The sequence below is a fragment of the Cottoperca gobio genome, chromosome 8 (genome assembly GCF_900634415.1).
Source record: "Cottoperca gobio chromosome 8, fCotGob3.1, whole genome shotgun sequence".
Taxonomy (NCBI): Eukaryota; Metazoa; Chordata; class Actinopteri; order Perciformes; family Bovichtidae; genus Cottoperca; species Cottoperca gobio.
Window position 1 is genome coordinate 16662519 of NC_041362.1, and position 23063 is coordinate 16685581.

The window sequence follows — 23063 nt, forward strand, 5'->3', positions numbered from 1 at the left end:
TGATTGTGAGTTGAAGTGTAATTCTATTGAAAAGATGTTGTCCTCTTTATGAAGACTAGTGGTGCATGTAAATACAGTATGACTGCCCTGTCGCTGTGTCAAAAACAAAACCCTTTAATTGAGTGTAGACTTTAAATGGTAGCAGAGGGAAGTTCAGGAAGGCTTGTATCTGCTCAGAGGCTCAGACCCGTCACACTGTCCGGCCGAGGAACGACATGTCGACAGTGTTTGATGCTGATTGATCATTTTGAATGCGGGACTGCAACGCCACACTGCGCTACTGTGACACCACACTGCTCTTTGGCTAATAATAATTCTTATTAGCCGGCTGTCTGCACAATTTTTCCACAAATGCAAAAACTTGAGACGGTGAAATAAAGGACACATGATGCAGTAAGAATTGATTTTCATACTTTCTCTTGCGATATGTGAAGTTGCAGCTTACATTAAAATGCCATAACCTTTAGCAGCCACATATTCTGAGAAAATAAAACTGGTTGATTATATAAGCATAAAAAACAATCTGGCAACAAATGAAACAAGAACAATCAAAACGTTAAAACAATTCAATAAATACTGTACAGCATTAAATATTAACAATCTTCCTATACTACTAACTTGGTGATGAGCGGTAAGAACACTATTAGTGGCTTCATGACAACAAAATGCACGTGTCCGCGGGATGACACCAAATGAATATACTGGCCTCGGAAGAGTTCTAAGAGTTCTGCTTACTGTAAACACATTTACATGTTGGTTCATCGAGATCATTGTGCTTCACTGTCGGCAATAAACTGCAAAGTTTCTCTTCTTGCCATCAAGTCCAAACAATCGTAAAACATTCAATTAAATATCAAACACTTCCCAAAAATGCAACTTAAATAATTAAAATAAGCATTTTCATTGCACAAACGTAATGTAAACCATAACGATACAAACAGAACCTACCTAGAATTAATGTTTTATTTAACAGAAAATAAATCTCAGGTAACAGAAATTAAATTTGTACTTAGTGAGCCAAACAAGATGTATATACAGCTCCAACGAATCCTCAGTGTCTCTATTGCAGAACGATCCACAAACTTGTGTCCAGTTCATCCTGATACGTGAGTCCCTTTAGATGCACTGCTTCCTGTAGGGCGTGGCAGCAGCGGTGGACCATCACTAAACAAAGCAACACAGTTAAGAAAGATTAAATCATTGAGCGTAATCAATTACACAGAACTCAAATAATCTCACGCGTATGTCTCGCTCACCTGGTGTTTAAAGGACAAACCCCTAAAGAACTTGTTGACCTCGAACGCGCTGGGTTTAACGGGTTCCCCAGGCTTGCTGCTTTCCTCTAGTCTGACAATCTGTCCTTTGGTGATCGCAGCTCGGAGGCTCATGCTCTTCACTATCTGAGCGCCAGGCTCTGAGTCGGGTGTGGGCCGGGAGGACACGGTGATGTAGGAGGCGTCTTTCTGACGCTCCTGGTAACTCACTGTCAGACACAAAGCAGGAGAAAATAGGAGGTAGAACATTTGTATTACTGTGTGTTTCTATGTTGGCATCTTTTATCATCTGCTGCTGAAATACGTTTCAAGACAGCTGCTTGGTAATCTGACTTTTGGATGTAGAGATGTCTGTCTTCTCTCAATATAATGGAACTAGATGCTCTCGGCTTGTGGAGCTCTCTTTATAGAAATCATGACCCGGTTACTGAAGATAATCCACAGAACCTGTTGTGAGCAGTTTCATGTTGGAACTATTTTCTTTCTACCGAACGAGCACGAGCCTCTCGTCCATGAGTAGATGCACGCTTCCTTCTGCGCGATGATACGGTTGGCATTTTCAAATGTATTTTTGTTGCTTTGAGCTCCACAAGCCGAGAGCATCTAGTTCCATTATATTGAGAGAAGACAGACATCTCTACAGCTGATATCTCCAACACTCTGCAACTCACACCAAAACAATCTACATTGCGGTGAACTGTCGCTTTAGAGCAGATATTGTTCTGTAGTAGATTTGAACTTTAACCTGCGGAGGTGACTGCAGTGTCTGTGGTACTGCTGAGCTCCAGCAGGATTGTGGGATGTGCAGGGTGCAACAGGAAGAGTTTTCTGATGAGTGGCTCCGCAGCAGCAACACCTGGTGCCACCTACACAGCCAGAGTGGACAGTTGAGTATTTAATTCATGCCTCCGGGTTAAACTCAAAGACAATAACATTAAACAATGGTTCCAACCTTTTTCCTCTTGCGACCTCTCGTCACAATTTTCACTCTGAGGTGGCCTCGACAAACAAAGACTGATTTTTCCTTCTCAGATTGTTTCGTTTTGTTAAACTACCAAGTATCTCATGAGTTATATCATTGAACAGGAAAAGGGGGGAACCCAACCCCCATGTTGGGAACCACTGCTCTAGGTACAATTTCCCCCCCCCAAAAAAGATTAGAGGAACATCTAAAAAAAGAACCTGTTTGTCGACCTCTCAGATTTATCTTGTGACCCCCTGGGATGTAAAACAAGCTGTGCACATGAGTCACACACAGCAGGGTCTTTCTGTTTTTATATATCCGTTTCTATTAACGGACCAGAATTGATTTGCCTCAATGATGTTCTTGTTCTCTACGGCAGACTCACAGTTGTCTTGGTACCATTCAGTGCTTTGATTGGATCGCTGGCCCAGAAGAGGAAAGCTGATTGGCCAGTTGAGGTGGAGATTGCAGAAGTTTCCAGAACTAGACGAGGACACACAAACTCTGCTGACCAGAGAAGATGCGCATTGGCCCCATCAATAACCTGCGCCTGAGGGAGAGAAAGACGCTTCAATTAGAACATAGAGGTTCGGTAAATATCCTCAAGACTAAATGGGTTTTAGTAAATATTCACGCACAAAAAAACACAAAGCATGTCAGCCCTTCCATGAACTTCTTCATGTATGAAAGGAGTGTTTGTTTTACCTGCATGATGCCGTTTGCTGAATGCTGAATGAAGAGGTCCAGGATTCCGTCATCGTTGAAGTGTCCCGGGGCCGGTTGGCTGTGACAGGTGAAGAAATATTTTAGGGAAATGTCGTAAACTCTGATACACAACTTCCTTTGTTCTTTCAAAAACGTTTAAACAGTGTTGTCATGTTGGGATTTATTGAGGAACTTTAAAGACCTCAGATTAAGCCTCTGTATTTGCTCCATCATAATACTAATATTGTTGGCAGTATCTGTAATATATAATATCAGTCTATAATCTGGAAATAAAACACCTTCCACAAATACAAAACAAGATATATAAAAAATTAGGAGACAAACTTTCCGCCAGACCATTTGTATCGCTCTGACACTTTCAGATAGCATGTGATCGTTTGTGGAAGTTGTTTAGTATTTACAGATTCTCACGCGTATTGTCGATCTGTTCACACAAATAATTTTGAGACCAATAAATCTCCATATAGCTCAGTCAGTAGGGATACAGCGACACGCCGGGCTTTACCTGTGAATGGACGGTGAGTTGAAGGTCCATTCTTTACGTATGTCCTTCTGTCTGAGCAATGACAGTTTGCTGGAGCCGTACACCAGCACCCAGTCACTTCTGGTGGAGTTGAGGTTAGAAACAGTGTCCAGGCTGTTTTGGTTGTTACCAAAACCGGCCACAAGAGGGAGCAGGAACTCTACGTGCTCAGACCCTCTAGAGAGAAGACAATGTGTGATAATAAACCAGTCACCGTGTAAACAACCCGGGAAATTCAACTCCATGTTTCCCCAGTAATTTATCAAATTGTATGACAACTTGATGAATGTTGTAATAATGTAAAAGTATTTCTACCATCTTGTACCAAACAACCTATAGATCATTTAATCAATTCCATTCCTAAAAGTGAAAATGTCCGAAACACTAATCTGACAGTAACTTTGCTGGTACATTTATGATATTTAACACGTTCGCATGTGACCAACTATAGCCTAAAGATTCTTCTTGATTCCAGAGATCCCTCTTCCAGGTAAAAAGATGCTTCTTAATGTTTTAGTCTACAAGATAATGTGACTTAAGACGATGAAAAATACAAACAGTTTGCAATTCTAAAGAGTCAAAAAGATTTGAATATCAAAAATGTTTGATATTCAATTAAGTGAGTCAGAGGCACGGGCCGGTCCCAGAGTCTTACCTGTAAATGTGTATGAAGGAGGAGTTGGTTTTCCTTAGTACCTCCCACCCGGGATCCTTCTTTATAAGTGCCTGAGTTATAGGCATTTTACCAGTGGCACGAATGTAGATATCTCGCAGAGAGATGGCCTCTACATTACCTGAGGGGAAATAAAACATTGACACAAAGTCTTGCAAACCTGCTGTTAAAATAATTCATATGTAATGTAAATGACCTGAATCAGTTACCTCAGAATGCAACAACACCCTGAACACACATGGTTTATCTTTATATACATATTGCTGGTGGATTCCTTTACCTAGTCCAAAGAGGATGTAGTATGACCCTTGTTGTGTCTCATGCAGCAAAGGACCAATCAGCTTTCCTTGTCCGGTGAGGTTGAAGGGCACGGGACGTCCGAGCTCCGCCCCCGTCAGTCCAGAGATCAACGTCAGGGAAAGATCCAAAGTCTGAAAATGAGTACAGCCGAGAAAGGGTATGTAGTCAAACTGAAAAGTGTGGAAACATAAAGATGTAAGCCTCCAGCTCGTGATCACATATAGAAGGAGGCGGCTGCCATAGCTGTACCTCATCTGCAGGGAGGGTGGCTATGAGCAGATCTGGGACTGAGTCGCCCTGCAGGTCTGGAAGTAACACCGCCTGGGATTCAATGTTCTTAAGCAGGACCGACCACAAGTTCCTCCCTGGGTGGAGAGAAAGGACAAGTGTGTTTGTCTGGGAACTGGAGGAAGTTAGTTCAAACATGACTTTCAGAAATAACCAGACAAAAGACCCTCAGAAATCTTTGCAGCTTGGCTCGTCTGCTAACCTGTGGTGCCATTGACTGCCATGACGATGGATTTGCCGATGAGGAGGACCACAGGGGACGGCTGGGAGCTGTACTGCAGACCACACTGGATGAACACAGACTCCCGCATGACTTTCTTCCACAGCACCTGACCGCTGACCGCAGACAGAGCCACCGCACTGTAAACTGGGGGGAAGAAAGAACATACTTAATGAAGTAAACCAGGAAAACACAACGTTTAGAAAAATCTGAAAGGTTAAAGAAGGAGGAAGAGGATATGAAAGTACTTTTGAAAATACATACTTTTGTTCGCTTGTGTCAGATGGGTGTCATTGGTCAATTCAGTAACACCCAGAAACACATCCGCCACTGAATCACCATCAACATCCCACAACGCCAGCGCCGGTGGAGTGACACCTAGACAGAGAAACCACAATAAAGTGAGCACCACCTGCAGCACAATCCTTCTCAGTGTTTGACTGAAGCTTACAACTCTACCAGTGGGGACAAAGAGTGTGAATCACAAAGATCTTAAGAGATCTTATGCTAAATAACTTATGTGGTCATTAGAGACACAGCCCTATCAAGTTTGTATTTATTGCCATTTGACAAAGCTTTCATAGTGCATGCTGGAGCAGAACATGTGGTAGAGCTCACAATCCTGTATAATTATAGTTTACTAATTAATGGGTGAGCCAGCATTGTCTCGCCACAGAGACTCCTAAATAAGTCTTTATAAAGTGAGCATTATAATCATGGGCGGATTGTGAGACAATGGGCCCCTGGACACAGATATGGAAAAGGCCCGGCCACCTCACCTACATAAGAGCAAGACACACAGACTTGATGGTTAAGCCCCTTTTTTTGTGGTTGTGTCTCTTTGTAGTTGTTTTGAGTCTCTTTGTAGTCATGTAGTCTGCTGTAGTATTCCCCCTTTTCATAGTCATTGTGAGTCTCTTGCTTGGTCTCTTAGTGTCTGTTTTGCTTCTCTCAGCTCTCTTGTAGAGCCGAGGTTTTGTTTCAGGGGTGAAGCATATTATGCGCGAGGGACTGAGGGATTTCCTACATTCTTGTGACTTTTTATGCACCAGTTGATGGTGGAAATGTCGCTAGGTGACATAAATATAAAATATATAATAAAATATAATGCAGAATGGCTCTCAGGCTTTCTGTATTGATTTCAAATATGTTTTCTCCTGTAGATAAATGTCATTTAATGTGATCTCTGCTGACTCACCACATTACTCTTCCCTCCTCTTTCAAGTCTTTAAGTGTGCGTGCAGCACCATTATTAACCTCAATCATCCTCAATTCATTTTGGTTCATGTACACACCCCTGGACTTTAATAGCTGATATGTGTTTCAACTAGATTTCAAAACTGTATGCACATTCAAAACATATCCCACACATCTGTGTTCTCTAAGTGGTGATATTTTGAGAAAAATATTATTATTATTATATGAACTACGATAATAAAGCTGTAATTTAATGAGCTGTGCAGTCGAGCAACGTCTTCTGCTGGGGTACGGCAACACCACTTGGACAAACCTCACGCAGAAGTGCAGTACACCATCGCACTAGAAGCGGTGGAAGTACAACATTATTTATGATTATAATTATATTAGCTTATGAATTTTTCAGGGCCTTGCTTTGTAGTCGTTTTATGTTTCTTCGCGGTCATTTTGAGTCTCTGTTTGGTCGGGCCGTGTTTCTTTGAGTGACATTTTGTAGGTGAAGGCCAGAGTTCAGTAATCCATCCCTGGTTATACAAGTAAGGCAAGTGTTTGTAGTCTAGGCCAAAAAAATAAGGAAAAGTATTTTGTCATGTAGCTAAAGGGATGTATCAGACATGTTCCTCTTTACCTCCTGCATCTCCCAGTGCTCGCTCCCACTGCGGCCTCTTTTCCAGTTCTCCCTTCTGGCACGGAATCAGAAAAGCACACAGCAGCACGAGCAATGCGGCGCAGACCAGAGGCACCAGGAAAAATGCACTTCGGATAGCATTCTTCATCCTCATCCTCTTTTCTTCCACATCAGTACTATGAACCCCAAGCCCGGCACCCCCCAATGGCCCGGGCCCTCCTCTGTCCTCCCCACCCCTGTCCCTGCCAGAGTCCCTGTGGCTCCAGTACTGCATGCCTTTCATGTCGTCTCTGTCCTGCCTGGATTTGCTGGGAAGTCGTTCTCTCCACTCGTCCTCCTCTTCCTCCTCGTCCTCCTGCGCCTCATCTTCGGCCCCCACAAGTCTTCCAGATCTGCCGCCACGCAGCTTTGAGGAGCCTGTGCCGAGGCAGCCGTCCCTGCCAAGGCCATTTCGGGGATAGTTGAGCACGAGGTCATCCTCTTCACTCTCGTCCTCGCTGTCTGCTTGGGTGAGAGGGTCGTACTCCCCAAGCTCCGAGCCCTTCTTCCCTGCAGAGACGCATAACATTGATAAACAATAATTATTGTATTATCTCACAACACTGATGCATTATAGATGACTCAATGTTTTTCTCTGTGCTCTATGTTTTCCTCTGTAGGTAAAGGTCTTAATGTCCAATATTGCATTTTACTCAAGTACTCTCCTTTAGTACTCATATCACATTTTTTTATACTAGGAATTCCATGTAATTAACGAAATTAAAAACAAAGTATTTTATGTATATCTTAATCTGTTTTGCCACATAAAACTATACACAAGGCAACATGCTTCTATTATCTCATCTGTAAACCACTACTAAAATTCACTACTAATAAATCTTGTAATGAATGTTTTCATGAATATTATTTTGATCTTCTTTTTTTTTAAGTATAAATAATTATTGTAGCCTGCCCATAACTGAAGACATATAAAATATATAGCAAACGATAATAATAATAACACTAAATACTACAACCAATACTATTACAATAATACAAATAATAATGTTACGTCACGTTATTATATATACATTCAAATACTTTTGCCTGACGTCTGATCAATAATATCTGATGGGTAATATGTGTTATCATGCATGCTTTGTTTACTCTCCAGCAGCAGCTCAGTATATTTTTGGTTACCGTTAGCTAGCAGCTAGCTAAGAGGCAGAACACAGCAGAGACGGTCTGACAGAAAGATGTCAGCATGCTGCTCTATAAATACAGACATCTTCAATGACATCCTTTGTAAAACATGTCCATTATTCTGGGCTGATATGGAACAAATAGGTTACTAACTGTGTGACAAATCGGCGCATCAAATGAATCAATTGCTTATACGTTTAAGAGCTGAGTAGCAAGGCAGACCACGCAGTCCTGACTGATAATGGTTTTAGGAAATTATCTGAAAATGTCTGTTTCGTATGTTTATCTGTCTAGTTGAAATACATGTAGCGCATCTTACCGGGTAATTTGAGGGCACGGGACAGTGCTGCAGCCATTTCTCCTCTAACGGATCCGCGAGAGACAGCGACGCGAGGCAGCGGTGATGATCAGACAGAGGAGAACTTACACAGCAGGTTAGAGCTGCGCCTGCCCAACTGCATCCTGGGACTTTGAGTGTTTCGTGCCATTCTAATAGTAAGCTTTTTTGTTGTCAGATTCGTGTGCACAATACCAGCCCTCACAATGTTATATCACAAAGTATTGTTCAACTTCTCAAGTGGCATTTTCAGCACACAGCAGTCCTGTAAAACACTTGTATTACCGTAGTTCAACCACATGGTAAACTCTGTATTACATGGGACATGTGTGGAGTTCTTGACCTTCAAGGCTTAGTTTGTTTTATTTTCACAGGTAAGGGTTCGGGGAAGGTCCTGACCCACGAGGCATCTCACAAAGTAGGCGAGTCACCTCAGTAAGCAGACCTATGCCCCTTCAAAAATTCTTCTCGTTATGTTTACGAGGACACGGGCGTCACCCCGCGTCGTTATTTTCCTTACTCATCAGTTTAAGGCATGACCAGTCAAACGTCGAAGACGGGTATAGTCATAGTACCCCGGTGTTCTCTATTAGGGTGTCAACTATGGCTTACTGTAAGCAGTTTATTTTCTATTCCAACAACAGTTGCTTGTGTATGTAAGTAATTACTTGTGAAAATAAAATGTTTTAAAGACCATAAACTATATTTATTGCACAAAACCACGGTTATTTTGTGAAAATTTCGCGCAAAGGCTCATGGGTACTGAAGCATGTATGTCGTTTGCACTTTGTCAAGAGTAATCGATAGCAGATCATTCGTTTATTACGGGGAAGTGGTTACGCACTATAGTATAGTATGCTATTTGTTTTAACAGTAAATTAAAATTTGTATTCATTGTTTTAACTTCCATGGTCAACAAACCCTAATAATTGAAACAGTCAAAATTCATCGTCAGTTTCCGACAGCCAGTTTGCATCATTTGCATTCTGTCCCAAGTCCTCTTCCGTAGCCCTAGCTAAAAACTTGTCATGCACGCACGCGCTGTGAGGCAGAGTGAGAAAATGGCAGACGTCTCTTTGGATGAAGTGATACGACGGCGCGGTATTAACCTCAAAGCACCAGCTAAACGGTATTAAAACTATCAATGCACTGATGAATGTTCGCCTGTTACGGACTACGTAGCTTGTACTAACATTTAAATAACATTAGCATGAATTTGAACCCGTTGGTAGTTAGTACGATGCCGTAAGCTAGCGTTAGCCCATTACAGCTAGCTAGGCTACGCTGTATATATTAGCTGTAGGCCTTTAGGTCTAAAGCCAGTCGTCGTTATTTTTGAAAGAACATTGTTATAGTCCACCAAACTCAATGTTTAAGCACACTAATATGTAGAGGTCACGACAACAGCATAAACCTGAAAAGCTGCTACAAGTTTGCTTGTGTTTGTAGCTTCACTCGTCATGCTTAGCTAAATTAGCATGCTAATATTGATGTTTGCCTCAAAGCAGGTTTTGGTTTCCACAAATTTCCCAAATGTAGTCGCTGGAATCCCTGGGTTAAACTAAGGTTTACGATGGCTTGTTAGTATAAAATATTGTCTCTTCTCCACTATTGTGTGATTAAGTATAAAAGAAAAATAGATTCTTATATGCTGTGCGAATAGCCGGGCCCAGTTCGACAGCCATTAAATGCATTGTCCCTTTGTGTTTGTGTGAAGAAAATAATTATTAAAGTATTAAAATGAACTTTTCTTATGCAAGTGTAACTGTCAAAATATTGAACACTTATGCGAGTTTTTATTAACTTTAAACATTGTAACTTCACTGTCTTAGTGGGTGTTGCAGTATCATTGATTCAATCAAATAAACTTTGTTTTTTCTTTCTCAGACCCATGTTTGGACGAGGTGCAGGAGGGGTTGGCAAGAGCTTTGATGCTCGGCAGAAAATTGGGGACTAATGATGTCAGACAGCGGCTTGGAGCAGGTAAAGGCATTGTTGCAGGTAAAGGCATTGTTGCCTATGTTCACATGCCTTATATTTAGTAAAAGCCAACTAAAGTTGTTTTGGGGCTTAATACTAAATTTGCCCTAAATCTTTATCCTGTTGTCCCTTAGGTTTTCAAGTGAAGGATGCCAGAGAAAAGCTGGGTCAGAAGGATGCACGCTTTAAAATCCGTGGTAGGGGAGGAGGAGGAAGAGGTGGAGGATCAGGAGGAGGAGGAGGAGGAGGAGGAGGAGTGCAGGATGCTCGTCAGATGATCAACTCGCGCAAACAGGGGCCGAATCCGTTCAGTGTCCCTGAACAGACAATGCAAAAGATGGCAGTAAAACACCATCTGCAGGGCCAGACACTTGTGCCACAGATACAGATACACACCAGCAACAATCTTGCTGGTCTGAACTCAAGGCACTTTTCCCCAGATGTACATGGACTGGGTTTAAGGGGCAGTGCACCGCCACAGCTAAGCAATAATAAGAGAATGATGGATGCTCGAGATAGACTTAGCCTCAAGAGGAGCATTGGAGGGACACAGACACAGGCAGCTGTTGCACTACCCCTAAAAATTACCAAGACTATCCAGGTGAGGTTAAAATAAGTTACTTTGTTCTTAGATCAGTGATACAGCCTGCATGTATGTATACTTGTTGTAAGAGCACACTGACATGCTTACTTTAATATTTGATTCTTATTTTTACAGCAACGTACAGGAGGGGTAGGGATGTCTGGTGGAATACGTGCAGCTACACAGGTAGAGCAGTTTTTCTTAGCATGTTTAATCATGAAAGATTGAGAGTAATTCTTGTGTTGAAGAACAGTTTCTTCTGAAAGAGAACACTGTCTCTTGTATAATGAATACGATTGTAAAACATGGTATTGAAATAGTTTTTGTCTCCCACAGCCTCTCTTAAATGAGCATGATGGCCCCCACAGTAAACAAATAAAGATCACAACAGCTAATATGCTCCAATCTCGGGTAAGCGCTTCAGGACATCTGACCTGATCATGCATATTGTCTAAATCTACAGAGACTCAAACGCATAATTTAATTATTGTACAAAGAGTGTCTGTCTCCTGCATTCATTTTAACTCTTAATTTTCGTTCCTTTATTTCCTACAGCCTGGTACAATGGGCTCCACATTCTCCATGTCAGCCCCAATCACCAAGGTGGTTAAAAATGATGCTTACACAGCCCCACGTCCTCCTGTCCCTGTGGCTCCCACCCGGCCCAACACCAGCATGGCTGCTAGCCGGCCCTCCGCTGCAGCCTTACAACCAGTCTCCAGGACTCTCCAGCAAAGCACAGCAGAAACCAGCACAACCGCTCCTGCTCCCCCTCAGGTAAACATTCCTGCTTGCATCTCTAGATCAGTATACACACCATGCCTAATCAATATAATTTGCATTAATGTTAGATACCACAAGTTAGAAACATTTCAGATTTAACTTATTGAGAGAAACCAATCAAGTTAAGGTTGATTGAAATGTTATGAAAGCCAATTAATTATATTTAATATATTATATATATATATATATATATATATATATATATATATATATATATATATATATATATATATATATATATATATATATACAAACTCCCATTATGCTTCCCTCCTCCTTCTCTCTCAACAGTAAAATAGCTGTATTTGGTATTTATCTTAGTAATTCATTAACATTTTGGATTTAATACAGTTGGACCAACATCTGTTCTGTAAGAATTTGGTGACTCCACTGACCACTTCCAGCTGGTGGCAAGACAATAACTGGTGTTAACTGTAATGTTAGGAAAATCTAGATTAACAGGCCAAGACATTTGGCATAACCTTACCACACATCTTTTTATGTCAGCCATTTTATTGCATATGCTTGATCATGAGGTGTTTTGTTATTATTTTTTTCTAGCCTGCTTTCAGTCCTTTGGAGGGGACCAAAATAACAGTGAACAACCTACACCCCCGGGTCACTGAGGAAGACATAGTTGTGAGTAAATCAGTTATTGCCAATAAACTTCTTGTTACGTTTGCTATTCAGAGATCGGCTGAGTGCTGTAGTGCTGTGATGCTGACTTATTCTGTGTGCGTTTGTACTCCCCGTCTGTTTGTCCACAGGAACTATTCTGTGTGTGTGGGGCGTTGAAGCGAGCACGGCTGGTGAAGGTGGGCGTGGCTGAAGTGGTGTTTGTCCGCAAAGAGGACGCCGTGAGTGCATACAGGAAGTACAACAATCGCTGCCTGGACGGTGAGTACCAGTAGCAACGATGCACACATCAAGTAGCTCGTTGGGTTTTGGGCACTGGTTTCTGTTTCGCATGCGGTACAATGACTACAGTACAGAGTTTGCTGGTTAGGGACTTCATTGTCTATGTTTGTTAAAACAGAGTGCCTTTGTTTAACTGAAGGATAGCCCAGTTAGATGTATTCAGTATCTCAAGACTGCATTTAACCAGGTTAATAGAGTTTGGATGTTTCCAATTTTTGCTTATATTATCTTCCTCCCCCAGGTCAACCCATGAAGTGTAACCTTCATATTCAGGGGAATGTCATCACTTCTGATCAGCCCATTCTGTTGTAAGTGAGCCCGCAGGGCTTCAATCCTTAATTTCACATTAATCTGTAGTTAACGGTGTTTACGTGCACATATTTTATTTAGCATATTTGCTATGAGCTGTAATTTGCCCCTACACTGAGTTACAAATGTATTCTAACCACTCATTTATTTTAAGTATAAAGGGCAATGTGACATTGCTTCTATTCAATTTTGCAAATACTTAAGCAGTGTGACTATCCAGGCAGCCTTTGTTCATTATCTTATTTATAAGCTTTTGTATTTGGCAAGCTATTTAGTGGTTCATTGAGCTTCCTTTTGATGAAGCCGTGCTCAGAGAATACATTTAGTAATTAAATTGACCACTCACGATACGTTTTGCTAAAAAGAATTAAGTCAGCTTCACATAGAAATGTGAAGGGCTGTTGCTGTGTTTATGGCTTGCACTGTCCACTAGACTAGAGTCTAAGAATGTATTGCTTTTTTAAATCTATATAAATATGATATTCAGAAGTTATAGATTTTATTGAACAAAGAGAGGTGACCCTGCTTATTGTTTTATATCTTTTTGTCATCTTGTGACATTCTCTCCTTGACTCCTCCAGGAGGCTCAGTGACACTCCAGGCGCAGGCAGCGGTTCAAAGAAAGAAGGTCTGCCACCCTCCTTGTCTCGCCCCGCAGGTCAGCGAGCCTCCTCTCAGCCTACTCCAGAGGTTGACCCTCAGACCATCCTCAAAGCTCTGTTCAAGTCCACTGTACAGTCCACATCCACCACCGAGCCCCCCAGCTCACAGGCCACTGCCTTTCGCATCAAGATTTAGCTCATGTCTCGTGTGAATACACTCTGTTCATAAACATATTACTGCATTCTCAGTGTTCGCATACAAACTGTGGTTTTCACCTTGACAGCAGGCGGCCCACTTTCTCTCATATGAAACAGATTTTTACACATTTGTTATACATGACTTCTGAATGGGAAATTTGTGGCTACTCAAAATCATGTTTTTGGTTTTGTGGTATCCACATTTTACCTGAATGTTTCTGAGATGGATCGGTGGAGGAAAGTGTGATTTGTTGTTATAATCCAATGCGATGGGCGATGCCAAATCAAACTGGATGTAGGGATTTGTTTTATTTTTCAATAAGTTGTCAATTTGTCAATTCAGTACCAGTCCATTTTGATGGGTTGAGTTTTGTTTTTTAATGCTCCAGTTTATCTCCACCCACTCCTGCGACCCCCCCTCCCCTCAAAAAAAGAAAAGCCCCACAACAAATTGACAGACATTAAGCAGCATTGTTATATTGAGGGAAACATGTTGTTTAACGCTCTGTACACCCACACAGGTGTGTTCAGTTATATTGTCTGTACCTTTTTTTCTGATTTTCTAAATAAGTTGGAATATAGACCAAACCAAAATAAAAAACACAATACAGTGATCTGATTAGCCAGGACAATGAATTATTTCTGCAAATCCTTTCCACAACTTTACCTAACTTCAAACTTAAAGAGGTCTTAGCTAAAATGACTGAAAACACCTGTGCGAATATAGGTTTTTTTTTTTTTTTTTTCACCGTCTTTGTAGCATCCAGATTCTTGTGTGCTTTTTGTGACTGATTTTACTTGGTTGTCCAGTTTTGAAGCAGTGTATATGTTTAATTCTTCCTAGTATACATTACACTTGACTATGTTCAAAGACTGTAAATTACTTTGTGTTGCTTTCTTGGCATGTCAGTCAAGAGACTGGAGCGGTCAGACCTGTCTGAGATGTCGCCATTAAATATTTAGCTTTGTAGATGTTGTCTGAGATTCATCTTTCCTACCTGCCATGTGGTAATTATGCATTTTTCTAGAGGCCCGTCTTAATGCTGTATTGACTTACAGCATTTAGTCTTTCTACTAAATTTTCGTTTGTCCCAATTTCCAGAATCCTGATTTGTGTTAACCTTTATTATCTTAGCCATCAAATTTAGATTGTTGGCTACATTTCATTCAGACATCAAACTCATATTAACATCTAAAAGCCAACAACCAAAACTTGTTTAAAATAATTTTGAAGCTGGAATTGTCTATATTTTGTGCTTTCAATTAAACTAAATGGTTAAATATTCTACCTGGGGAATAAAAATATATCTTTAAACACTTATCAAACATCACTCATGTAATGTAGTTTTAGCAAATGTTATATATTTTTTTAAATGGTATTATAGGAGTATTTAGTTTGGAATCTATGTAGGGTAAACCTTGACAAAAGTAATAAGACTTGTGTGAAATTGCTGTATTTGGAAATTCTTGAAATATATCAGTTAAAATAAGGGAAGGAAAAAAAATACATATATTTTTATTATATATATATATATATATATATATATAGTATGCTAAAGTAAATAGTAAATACAAACGTAACCCGCTTCACATTTTAATGCTATTCAAAATTATATATATGAAAATATATAATTTTTAATAGAATTATATATATGAAAAAATATATATATAATTTTGAATAGCATTAAATTGTGAATGCGTTTGCATTTACTTTTCAAAGAAAGAGCATTTACTGCGTACTTGGGTTTTACTTGTACTTCCGGTGTAAAGGTTCACACCAAAATGGCGCCGTCCAAGAAGAAACATGCCAGCAACCAGCCTTGTGTTATTCCTGGAGGATTTACAGGTATTTATTGACAAAATGAAGGATATTAATTCCAGCTTTTCGCTAGCATACTGAGTTATCATCGGACAGGACTTTTTCTTGTCGTTTTACGAGGTTTTGGGCGGTTATTGAACGGTACGCCTGTTGAGCCGCGATACTGTGCTGAGTGATGTGTTGGCTTTAAGTGTGTTTCCCCTTGTGTCTCTCCGCAGTGCTGTCTTTACGGTTTAGGTCCGACAGCGTTGCACAGCACAAGCTGTACGTGAAGGAGCACAAAGTACGAGCAGAGAAGAGTTCACACAGACCGATGGACCGGACTTTATTTGTGCTCAACATCCCCCCGTACTGCACAGAGGTACAGTTAATGTAGCTTACTGCCTGCTCTAAATGATTTGTTAATAATCTAAATCATTTAGTTATCCTTGAAATACAGACTAACTTTCATTCATGCCCTGCTGTCTGTGTTTCAGGCTGTTGTCAACGAGCTGTTCTCGCAGTTTGGCTGTGTTCAGTCCGTGGAGCTGAGGGACCACCCGGGCTCCTCTCAGGAGTCTGGGCCCAAGATGTCCAAGTTCTTTAGGCCAGCTAAAAAACAGGTTGAGCTCTTTCTGCTGTAACACCATGAGCAAACTGTAATGTACAGTATATTTCAGCTCATTATTTAACCTCTTGTCTGCCCCTTCCAGGGTTTCAAAGTAGGCTACATTGTGTTCCAAAACTCCTCCAGTTTAGCAGAAGCTAAATCCCACCCACATGATGCGCCTTTGGTGGTCTGCACAGAGCAGCATCCAGTGAGGACAGGAGCCCAGAGTGAGTGATGCTACAGTGATGTAATGTAGGGCTGCAACTTCATCATCCTTTTCATTATCCATTAATCTGCTGATTCTTTTCTAGATTAACCGTCATGGTCATAGGTGAATATGAATGTCATGTTTTGTCAGTCTGAAACCCAAAGATATTCAGTTTAATGATACAAAGCAGAGAAAAGCAGCAACTCTTCCATTTTAAGAGTCTGAAAACTGCATTTTCTGCCATTTTTGCATGAAGTGACATTGAGGATTAATCCGTTTTCAAAACAGTTGGCAATTATTATTCTTTTAAACATCTAATCCCTTTTTCGACTAATCGTTGCAGCTCTAACGCAATCATATTTTATTTACGCTATTACTGCTTTTAGATAATGTTATAGCTGTTTGGTGTTGCTTTGTATTTACTATTTTAAATATGAATCTAGTCGTACAATGTGCTTGTTGATCACACATATTCTAACGCAGAACAAACCAGTCTCTTGAGTCATTCTTGTTATGTGCTCTTTCTTACGGCAGAATGGATTCAGCAGTACACGGAGTCTTTTATTCATCCGGACAAACTGCAACAAATAGTCGACTCCTTTATGGAAGGCTACGACAAGCGGAAAGAGGAGGTGAGAAATCTGCACTTCTTCCTCCAGCGTCACTCGCCCATCTAGTCCGTGATGGGACTTCAACATGTTTTTGCTTTCTCTTAGGAAGCGGACAGGCAGAAGAAGGAGGCCGAGCAGCTACAAGAGGATGAAGAAGGCTGGGTGAAAGTCACAAGAGGATCTAAGGGCACCAAGGCCCGCCCCCACAGTGAGGCAGCCAACAAGAGGACTCTCCAGAAAGAGATAAGGAAGAAGAAGAGGAAGGAGCTCATGAACTTCTACACCTGGCAACACAGAAACACACAGAAAGAACGTAAGTTGTCAATTAGGTTTATTCTTCACCTGCAGACGAGGATGAGAGACATGATCAAGTTTTGTAAAACAAAATGTCTTTATGGCTAACGATGCTCCTTTTTCTTTTCAGATATTGCTGAACTAAGGAAAAAGTTTGAGGAGGATAAACAGAGAATAGCTATTCTGAGGACACAGAGAAAGTTCAAACCTTACTGAGTCATCTACCCCCATTTTCCATTCCTCATTTCACTGCTCTGGTGTGTTTTAACTACATTATGACTCGCAGCATTTGTGTCAATAAACTGTTATTCTGACTTGTTTTCATCATTATTGAATTACCAGCACCTCACAAGAGACAAAGGATAATTAAATCATTGGTGTTGGTAGAAAACATTTGATTAAAAAGGTGACCATAAAATGACAACCAAGGAAACCATTTGAACCAATTTCCCCTGAACAGTGAAGTAGCTGTGACTAAAGTGCACTCGAGTGCCGAGAAGATAACAAACAGGGATTTATTCATCTGGTACTGTGCCTAACTTTAGTGGATTATAACACATCTGGTATGGAATTAATCTGCAGATGCTCCGGTTCAAAATGACACCAAACTTCTCTGGATGTCAAGTCTCTAAACCATGACTAAGTCCAAAATATGGCCTGCAACAGACTAAGTGGCTTATTTTCAGACTAACCAATTGCAGGAAATGCCTTTTGCCCGTAGCAAAAGGCATTTCCTGCAATTGGTTAGTCAAGTCAATTTTAAATAAGTCAAGCAGTCAAAGACGGTATAAAAACAGTCAAAAGGTTTAAAAAGAAAGTGAATCTTCAACCTTGAAAGGTCTTTCAGCATTCAGTGAAATGAGTAAAAAGAAAATATCAGGCAGATGGCTGCAGTAGTGTGAGATTAGCTGCAGACACACCATCTCCCCACAGCTTTACGCCTGGCAGATAAGGAATGACTGCAGCTTTTGATTTTATGATAAATTACAAAAACAAGTTTGATGAAATGTTTTTATTGAGATTGTTCACAGTCAACTTGTTTTTCACAAACTGGCTGTGCTTCTGCAGTCTGTCTCTTTCTGATGCATGAGCATACAGTGACCATCAGGATCAATATCAGGGCGGCACCAACACCACCGAGAACATACACCGTCACCTGAAGCACTGAGGAACAGAGAAAAAACATTTAATTCAAGTATTGCCTTTGGTCCATCCATCACATGGACAGTGCTGAGCAGGACTTACTCGTCTTCTGCTTCACACATGGACTGTCCTCCAGTCCAGTGCTGTTCTGTCCCAGCAGCAGCACTGGACTGTCCTCCAGTTCAGTGCTGTTCTGTCCCAGCAGCAGCGGGCCTAAAGAGACCAGCGGCACCTGGTTGGACTTCGCCTCTCTTCTCTGTCTCTCACCCTCAGATGCTGTGGGAGGAGAGGCAAAAGTTCACCACACACACACACACCCCATATACACAGCACATACTGTTATATACTCACAATTGATGGCGCAACGCTGTGCACAGTCAACATCATCTGTGCAGATTTCCACCCAGCAGTGGAAGTACATCTGAGTGAGAGATTACACATGTTTGCAGAGATGCATTTTTTTATATTGTTAAAATATGCCGATGTGACGGGCTTACTTCCTCCACACTTGGCTCGCCTGTATGAGGGTCTAAGAAGGCAAAGGTCTTGACATCAAACCTCCTGACTTGGGAGTGGGGGGTGGTCTTCCCCTGGTAGATCACAGGAATGGAGCTTCTCATGTTGTCCAAAGGGTTGGGACATCTATCCAGGAGGAGAAGTAATTGTCAGCTGTTCAGTAGCCTATGCTCGTGATTTCCATACCTCAAGAGAAATATTCATGGGGTGGCAAAGACACTTTTAATTGAAGATACGCCTATCGCCTAAGATGTGGCCAGAATCCTCATTAAATTACATGCGTTCATTTACGTTTTTTAACATGTTAATCTAAACTAGTGTGTCATATTTGACAGCCCTACCCTGCATGCCCATCAATGTTTCCCCAAGATCCTTTCAGGTTGCCATCTGAAATTGCGTCCACCTTACCCGTCATAGAGAAGCGTCCACACAGAGTGTCTAGACGCAGGGTAGGCAAAGCAATCCCGTACACGCAGGAAAAGGGTGGGGTCTAGCGACGGCTGGGCGATGGAGATCTCCACATATGCAGCTTTGCGCAGCGGCAAGGTCAGTGGAAGATGGTCCTCAGGGAAGAAGGATGTGAAGGATGCATCTAGAGAAACACATTATCACTAAAAAAGGTTTTTGACACAAAGTTCTTGACACAATGCAATTCCATACTGCAAAAACAGCCATGCTACTCTATATTCATTACCTTTGGCTATTCTCATCTGCACTCCGATAGTTCCCAGTGCAACCACAGGTGGTGGGTTGATGAATGCAAACGAGGACTGCATGACTGCTGCACGGTTTGAATCTGATGCCTCATATTTACACTGGACCTGGAGACTAGAAACCTCATACTTATCAGTACATCTATTACCACCAGCATACTTTTCATGGTCATTTTGTGTCTCTTTCCCCCTTTTCATAGTCTCTTTGTTGTCTTTTTACAAATGTTTTGGTCATTTTGTATCTCTTTGTAGTCTTTTTATGTTTATTTGTAGTTATCTTGAGTCTCTTCCTGGTTGGTATATGTCTCTTTGAGTGACATTTTGTAGTTGAAGGTCAGGGGGTCCTATGTCACTTTGGGCTTTTAGGCCCATTCAGCAATCCAACCATGCCTGTCATCACTCTATCAGCGCTATAAGCTTTACAGTAGTGAAAATAGGATTAGAAAAAAGAAAAAACCCCTCACCTAAATGGAGAACGATTAGTCATACTTTTAGTATGCAGCTCCTCCACTACTATCTCGTAGATCACCACGTCTCCATCTACCTAAAAGCCGGGCAGAGAAGAAAGGATTCAGACTCAAGCAAACAGCAACTATTTCAAGTCAAATTAAATTAAAAAAAAAGCTTTGATGACTTGTGACATAATTCACAGTGGACCAGAGGAACAGCATATCAGCGCTCTATACAGTATATTCTTGTCAAAATATTAGATATCTTAAGTTGGAATCAAACAGACAAGTAGCATTACCTTTATCTTTGCACCACAGTCCATGAATCCAATCTTGAAGATAGCCATCTCTGGGGTGGTGACCAAAGGGATACACTGTGGCTGATCCTTTACAATGAGGCTGCTGGGATCGATGGGCTGCTCTGTGTCTGTAACTTTTACTGAGAACACAAAGTGTCCATCCAGAGAGCAGGCTGGAGAGACACACAGGAACACGTCGGCTTTTTAACACTTAAACAAGCATGTTCACCATATGTTCTCATTTGGAGGAAATGTTACTGATAAATCATTTACCCCATCACGTAATCACTTCCACGCAAACTTTACATGCCTAGACAAATGCCAATCTTACCATTGAGCCTGTAGTAGCAGGTTGAATCATCGGTGTCGTAGCAGCATCTCAGTTTGTTGCAGGCCTCACCTGAAATGCTTTCTTTGCCACAGTCCACTCGTAGAGCTCTTTCTGTGTCACAGTTTCCAGGTAACGCTGGAAAAGAGCCATGTTTTTAATGTCGTGAACTGACACAGTAAGTTGTGTCACGCCAAAACCCTCTCTGTATGGTAAAGGACAGGTAATATCACTTCACTTGTGTGTAAACTAATTATTCAGAACTCTTGACCAGGCTCCAAAGCTAAATGTACCAGTTTAGGTTTGGATTGATGGAAACTGGTGAAAAGTGAACACTGACTTCAGATATAGACGACATAACTGTGTCAATGAGCTTATTGTGCTCATCGGCTGTGACCACTCACGTGTTGGGGTAGGGTTAGTCCTCTCACTGTGTCTCTTTATCAGAGGACAGCTGAGGTTTACCTTGAACCATCGATCCTCTCCCGTCAGCTGTATGTGCAGAGGGACGACCACTTTGCTGCCCTGAGGATCAAAAGTCATTACAACGTGGATGTTAAGAATTCTGACTTTAATCTTGCAATTCAAATAAAACATTTTTAAAAACAAGTAAAATAATCTCAGTACTCAAATACATTTTTCACACATGGTCCTAATTCACTCCCGAAGTGCATGTGTGTATTCTATTTCTGTAGATTTCTCAATGTTTAAAAAACAGAGAGCACATTTGCAATGTTGAGTTTGACGCTGAAAACTTTCAGGCAGGCATTTAAATGTAAATAAATGTTTCAATATGTGTACCAATCAATAGTGTCTTATTACTTGCATATATTGTGGGAAAGGTCTTACAATTTGTTCTTAGTCAAAGAGAGGACCTTGCTTTTTATATTAGAAAGACACAATGTCCTCCACCCCCAGCCAATAACTTTCATACAGTCCCTTATTTTACCTCAATCTGTGCATAGCAGCTGTCATATCTGCTGTAGAAGGAGATGCCCTGGTTTTTCTCCCTGCCCAGTCTCACTCCACAGGAGCCCTCAGATTGAGGCACTGGGATTATAGTCCCCGTCATGTCTAAGAAAACAACAAAGCACACACAATATTGATAGATTCAATGCAAATGTTGAGATTTTGAAAATAAACGATTGAATAAGCTCTTAACAGTTTCCAACCATGTTTGCAAGCCATCTCACGGGTTGGAAATATAGCACTGCAGCGAAGAAGGCGATCTCACCTGTAACGTGTATATTATGTTTGACCCGCGGACCAAAAACAGCTCGTATCCTTCGATCCGAGCAGGTGACTCTGGGAAAGACGAGCTGCTCAGGTGTTTTCTTCGTCTGGACGGTTGAAAAACACCAACAGTGCAGAGCCATTACGGCAAATGTGATCAAACAAAGTTTCTCACAATGATAATTCATCTCCTTATGATTTAGATGTTTTGGCTTGTAAGGTTTTGGTCCCCAAAATTGAACGTCCTTTCTTTGACACGAGGAAGGGGTCACGTGACTTCTGTTAATTAGGGTTAATTATTTTGAAGCTGGTTGCGTCCTCTACCAGAGCACGAGAGCTTCACTACATGGAGGTGTGTGCCTGTTGTCATTCATGTTATAACTAGTTGGAATTATGTCACAGTGGTCCATGTGCGTGCCCTGAAAGCTGCCAGGTTATGTTATGTTGAGCCTCTTAAATTTAAAAAATAAATACAAATAAATGCATATCAGTATGCAGAGATGTTTATCTGAGAGATTGTTTTATTATTATTATTTATATTACCTTATGATGTAGTTAAAACAAATCTCATTAATTAAGATGGTATGGCTGATTATACGTTCATTAAAATAATAATAATAATAATAATAATAATAATAATAATAATAATAATAATAATAATAATAATAATATTTAAAAAGAGAGAGAGAGAGCTGCCGGGTTAAAGCTGCTTTGAAAAGTAAGTCGGAATGAGCTGGTTATTAGTATAAATAAATAAAAAAAGGTCAATGTTTAAATAATGCATAACATGCTGAGCACATGCTTGGTATCCTCAGGGAGCCTTAAATGAAATCATTGCGTAACTCAAAGGCCTTGCTAACCTCACCACCTCTCCCTATGGCAATTCGTGTACCCATCTAATTATTAAATAGGCAATCTTCAACCTTTATTCCCTGCTGCATCACGTCAGGGTTTCAAATGAGTGTCCTTGTATGCTGTCCTGATACATCTGTGATTACTAATAAAACTCCAGTAATTAATTAAATAATCATCTACTTTATAAATCATTATTTAAATTGTATAGATATTAGATGGTTTCAATCACTTGATGACGATGAGGTTGCCTTTAATTAGACTCATATTCTCGAAGGATATAATGAATTTCTGTGCAACTGTGATGCCAGAGGATATAGATAA

The 23063-nt window shown here is 40.8% G+C and overlaps 4 protein-coding genes and 1 non-coding gene across 5 annotated transcripts; 2 read left to right on the forward strand and 3 right to left on the reverse strand.

Moving 5' to 3' along the window:
• Positions 1 to 98: 98 nt before the first annotated feature.
• Positions 99 to 8831, reverse strand: fam234b (family with sequence similarity 234 member B). Its single transcript, XM_029438270.1, has 13 exons — positions 8295 to 8831; positions 6794 to 7342; positions 5233 to 5346; positions 4951 to 5115; positions 4710 to 4825; positions 4441 to 4591; positions 4143 to 4281; positions 3470 to 3664; positions 2944 to 3022; positions 2624 to 2788; positions 2020 to 2140; positions 1257 to 1483; positions 99 to 1164 (listed from the first exon to the last, which is right to left on the reverse strand). Exons 1-13 carry the CDS (start codon positions 8329 to 8331, stop codon positions 1162 to 1164), a joined length of 2061 nt encoding a protein of 686 aa, XP_029294130.1. The 5' UTR covers positions 8332 to 8831; the 3' UTR covers positions 99 to 1161.
• LOC115012883 (U12 minor spliceosomal RNA) lies at positions 8697 to 8849 on the reverse strand. The gene has a single exon (XR_003832730.1). It is a non-coding gene; the product is annotated as a U12 minor spliceosomal RNA (small nuclear RNA).
• Positions 8850 to 9190: 341 nt separating this feature from the next.
• Positions 9191 to 14655, forward strand: poldip3 (polymerase (DNA-directed), delta interacting protein 3). The gene is given in 11 exon segments (XM_029438667.1): positions 9191 to 9441; positions 10200 to 10260; positions 10262 to 10313; positions 10427 to 10893; positions 11011 to 11061; positions 11212 to 11286; positions 11431 to 11652; positions 12220 to 12297; positions 12426 to 12555; positions 12818 to 12884; positions 13467 to 14655. Coding segments are annotated over 11 exon segments (1521 nt in total). The 5' UTR covers positions 9191 to 9340; the 3' UTR covers positions 13684 to 14655.
• A 723-nt stretch (positions 14656 to 15378) lies between these two features.
• rrp7a (ribosomal RNA processing 7 homolog A) lies at positions 15379 to 17520 on the forward strand. The gene is made up of 7 exons (XM_029438148.1): positions 15379 to 15531; positions 15723 to 15865; positions 15981 to 16106; positions 16197 to 16320; positions 16836 to 16933; positions 17018 to 17225; positions 17337 to 17520. The coding sequence occupies exons 1-7, from the start codon at positions 15381 to 15383 to the stop codon at positions 17420 to 17422; spliced, it is 936 nt and encodes a 311-aa protein (XP_029294008.1). The 5' UTR covers positions 15379 to 15380; the 3' UTR covers positions 17423 to 17520.
• A 683-nt stretch (positions 17521 to 18203) lies between these two features.
• Positions 18204 to 22231, reverse strand: LOC115012594 (zona pellucida sperm-binding protein 4-like). The gene is made up of 12 exons (XM_029438289.1): positions 21889 to 22231; positions 21604 to 21728; positions 21059 to 21179; positions 20658 to 20792; positions 20327 to 20499; positions 20043 to 20122; positions 19560 to 19693; positions 19274 to 19457; positions 18847 to 18991; positions 18701 to 18770; positions 18452 to 18625; positions 18204 to 18370 (listed from the first exon to the last, which is right to left on the reverse strand). Exons 1-12 carry the CDS (start codon positions 22073 to 22075, stop codon positions 18219 to 18221), a joined length of 1680 nt encoding a protein of 559 aa, XP_029294149.1. The 5' UTR covers positions 22076 to 22231; the 3' UTR covers positions 18204 to 18218.
• Positions 22232 to 23063: the final 832 nt, after the last annotated feature.

What these genes read in the sequence shown, in the direction of transcription:
- LOC115012594 (XM_029438289.1), bottom strand. Translation starts at nt 22,075, where the DNA reads ATGAATTATCATTGTGAGAAACTTTGTTTGATCACATTTGCCGTAATG. An exon ending in GACTAACCCTACCCCAACAC is followed by an intron (nt 20,793 to 21,058) that starts GTGAGTGGTCAC and finishes GCTCTTTTCCAG; the next exon opens with CGTTACCTGGAAACTGTGAC. An exon ending in GCGAGCCAAGTGTGGAGGAA is followed by an intron (nt 18,771 to 18,846) that starts GTAAGCCCGTCA and finishes TCTCTCACTCAG; the next exon opens with ATGTACTTCCACTGCTGGGT.
- rrp7a (XM_029438148.1), top strand. Translation starts at nt 15,381, where the DNA reads ATGCGTTTGCATTTACTTTTCAAAGAAAGAGCATTTACTGCGTACTTG. An exon ending in TCCCCCCGTACTGCACAGAG is followed by an intron (nt 15,866 to 15,980) that starts GTACAGTTAATG and finishes TCTGTGTTTCAG; the next exon opens with GCTGTTGTCAACGAGCTGTT. An exon ending in ACGACAAGCGGAAAGAGGAG is followed by an intron (nt 16,934 to 17,017) that starts GTGAGAAATCTG and finishes GCTTTCTCTTAG; the next exon opens with GAAGCGGACAGGCAGAAGAA.
- fam234b (XM_029438270.1), bottom strand. Translation starts at nt 8,331, where the DNA reads ATGGCTGCAGCACTGTCCCGTGCCCTCAAATTACCCG. An exon ending in GGCAGTCAATGGCACCACAG is followed by an intron (nt 4,826 to 4,950) that starts GTTAGCAGACGA and finishes CTCTCCACCCAG; the next exon opens with GGAGGAACTTGTGGTCGGTC. An exon ending in AACTCACCGTCCATTCACAG is followed by an intron (nt 3,023 to 3,469) that starts GTAAAGCCCGGC and finishes CACCTGTCACAG; the next exon opens with CCAACCGGCCCCGGGACACT.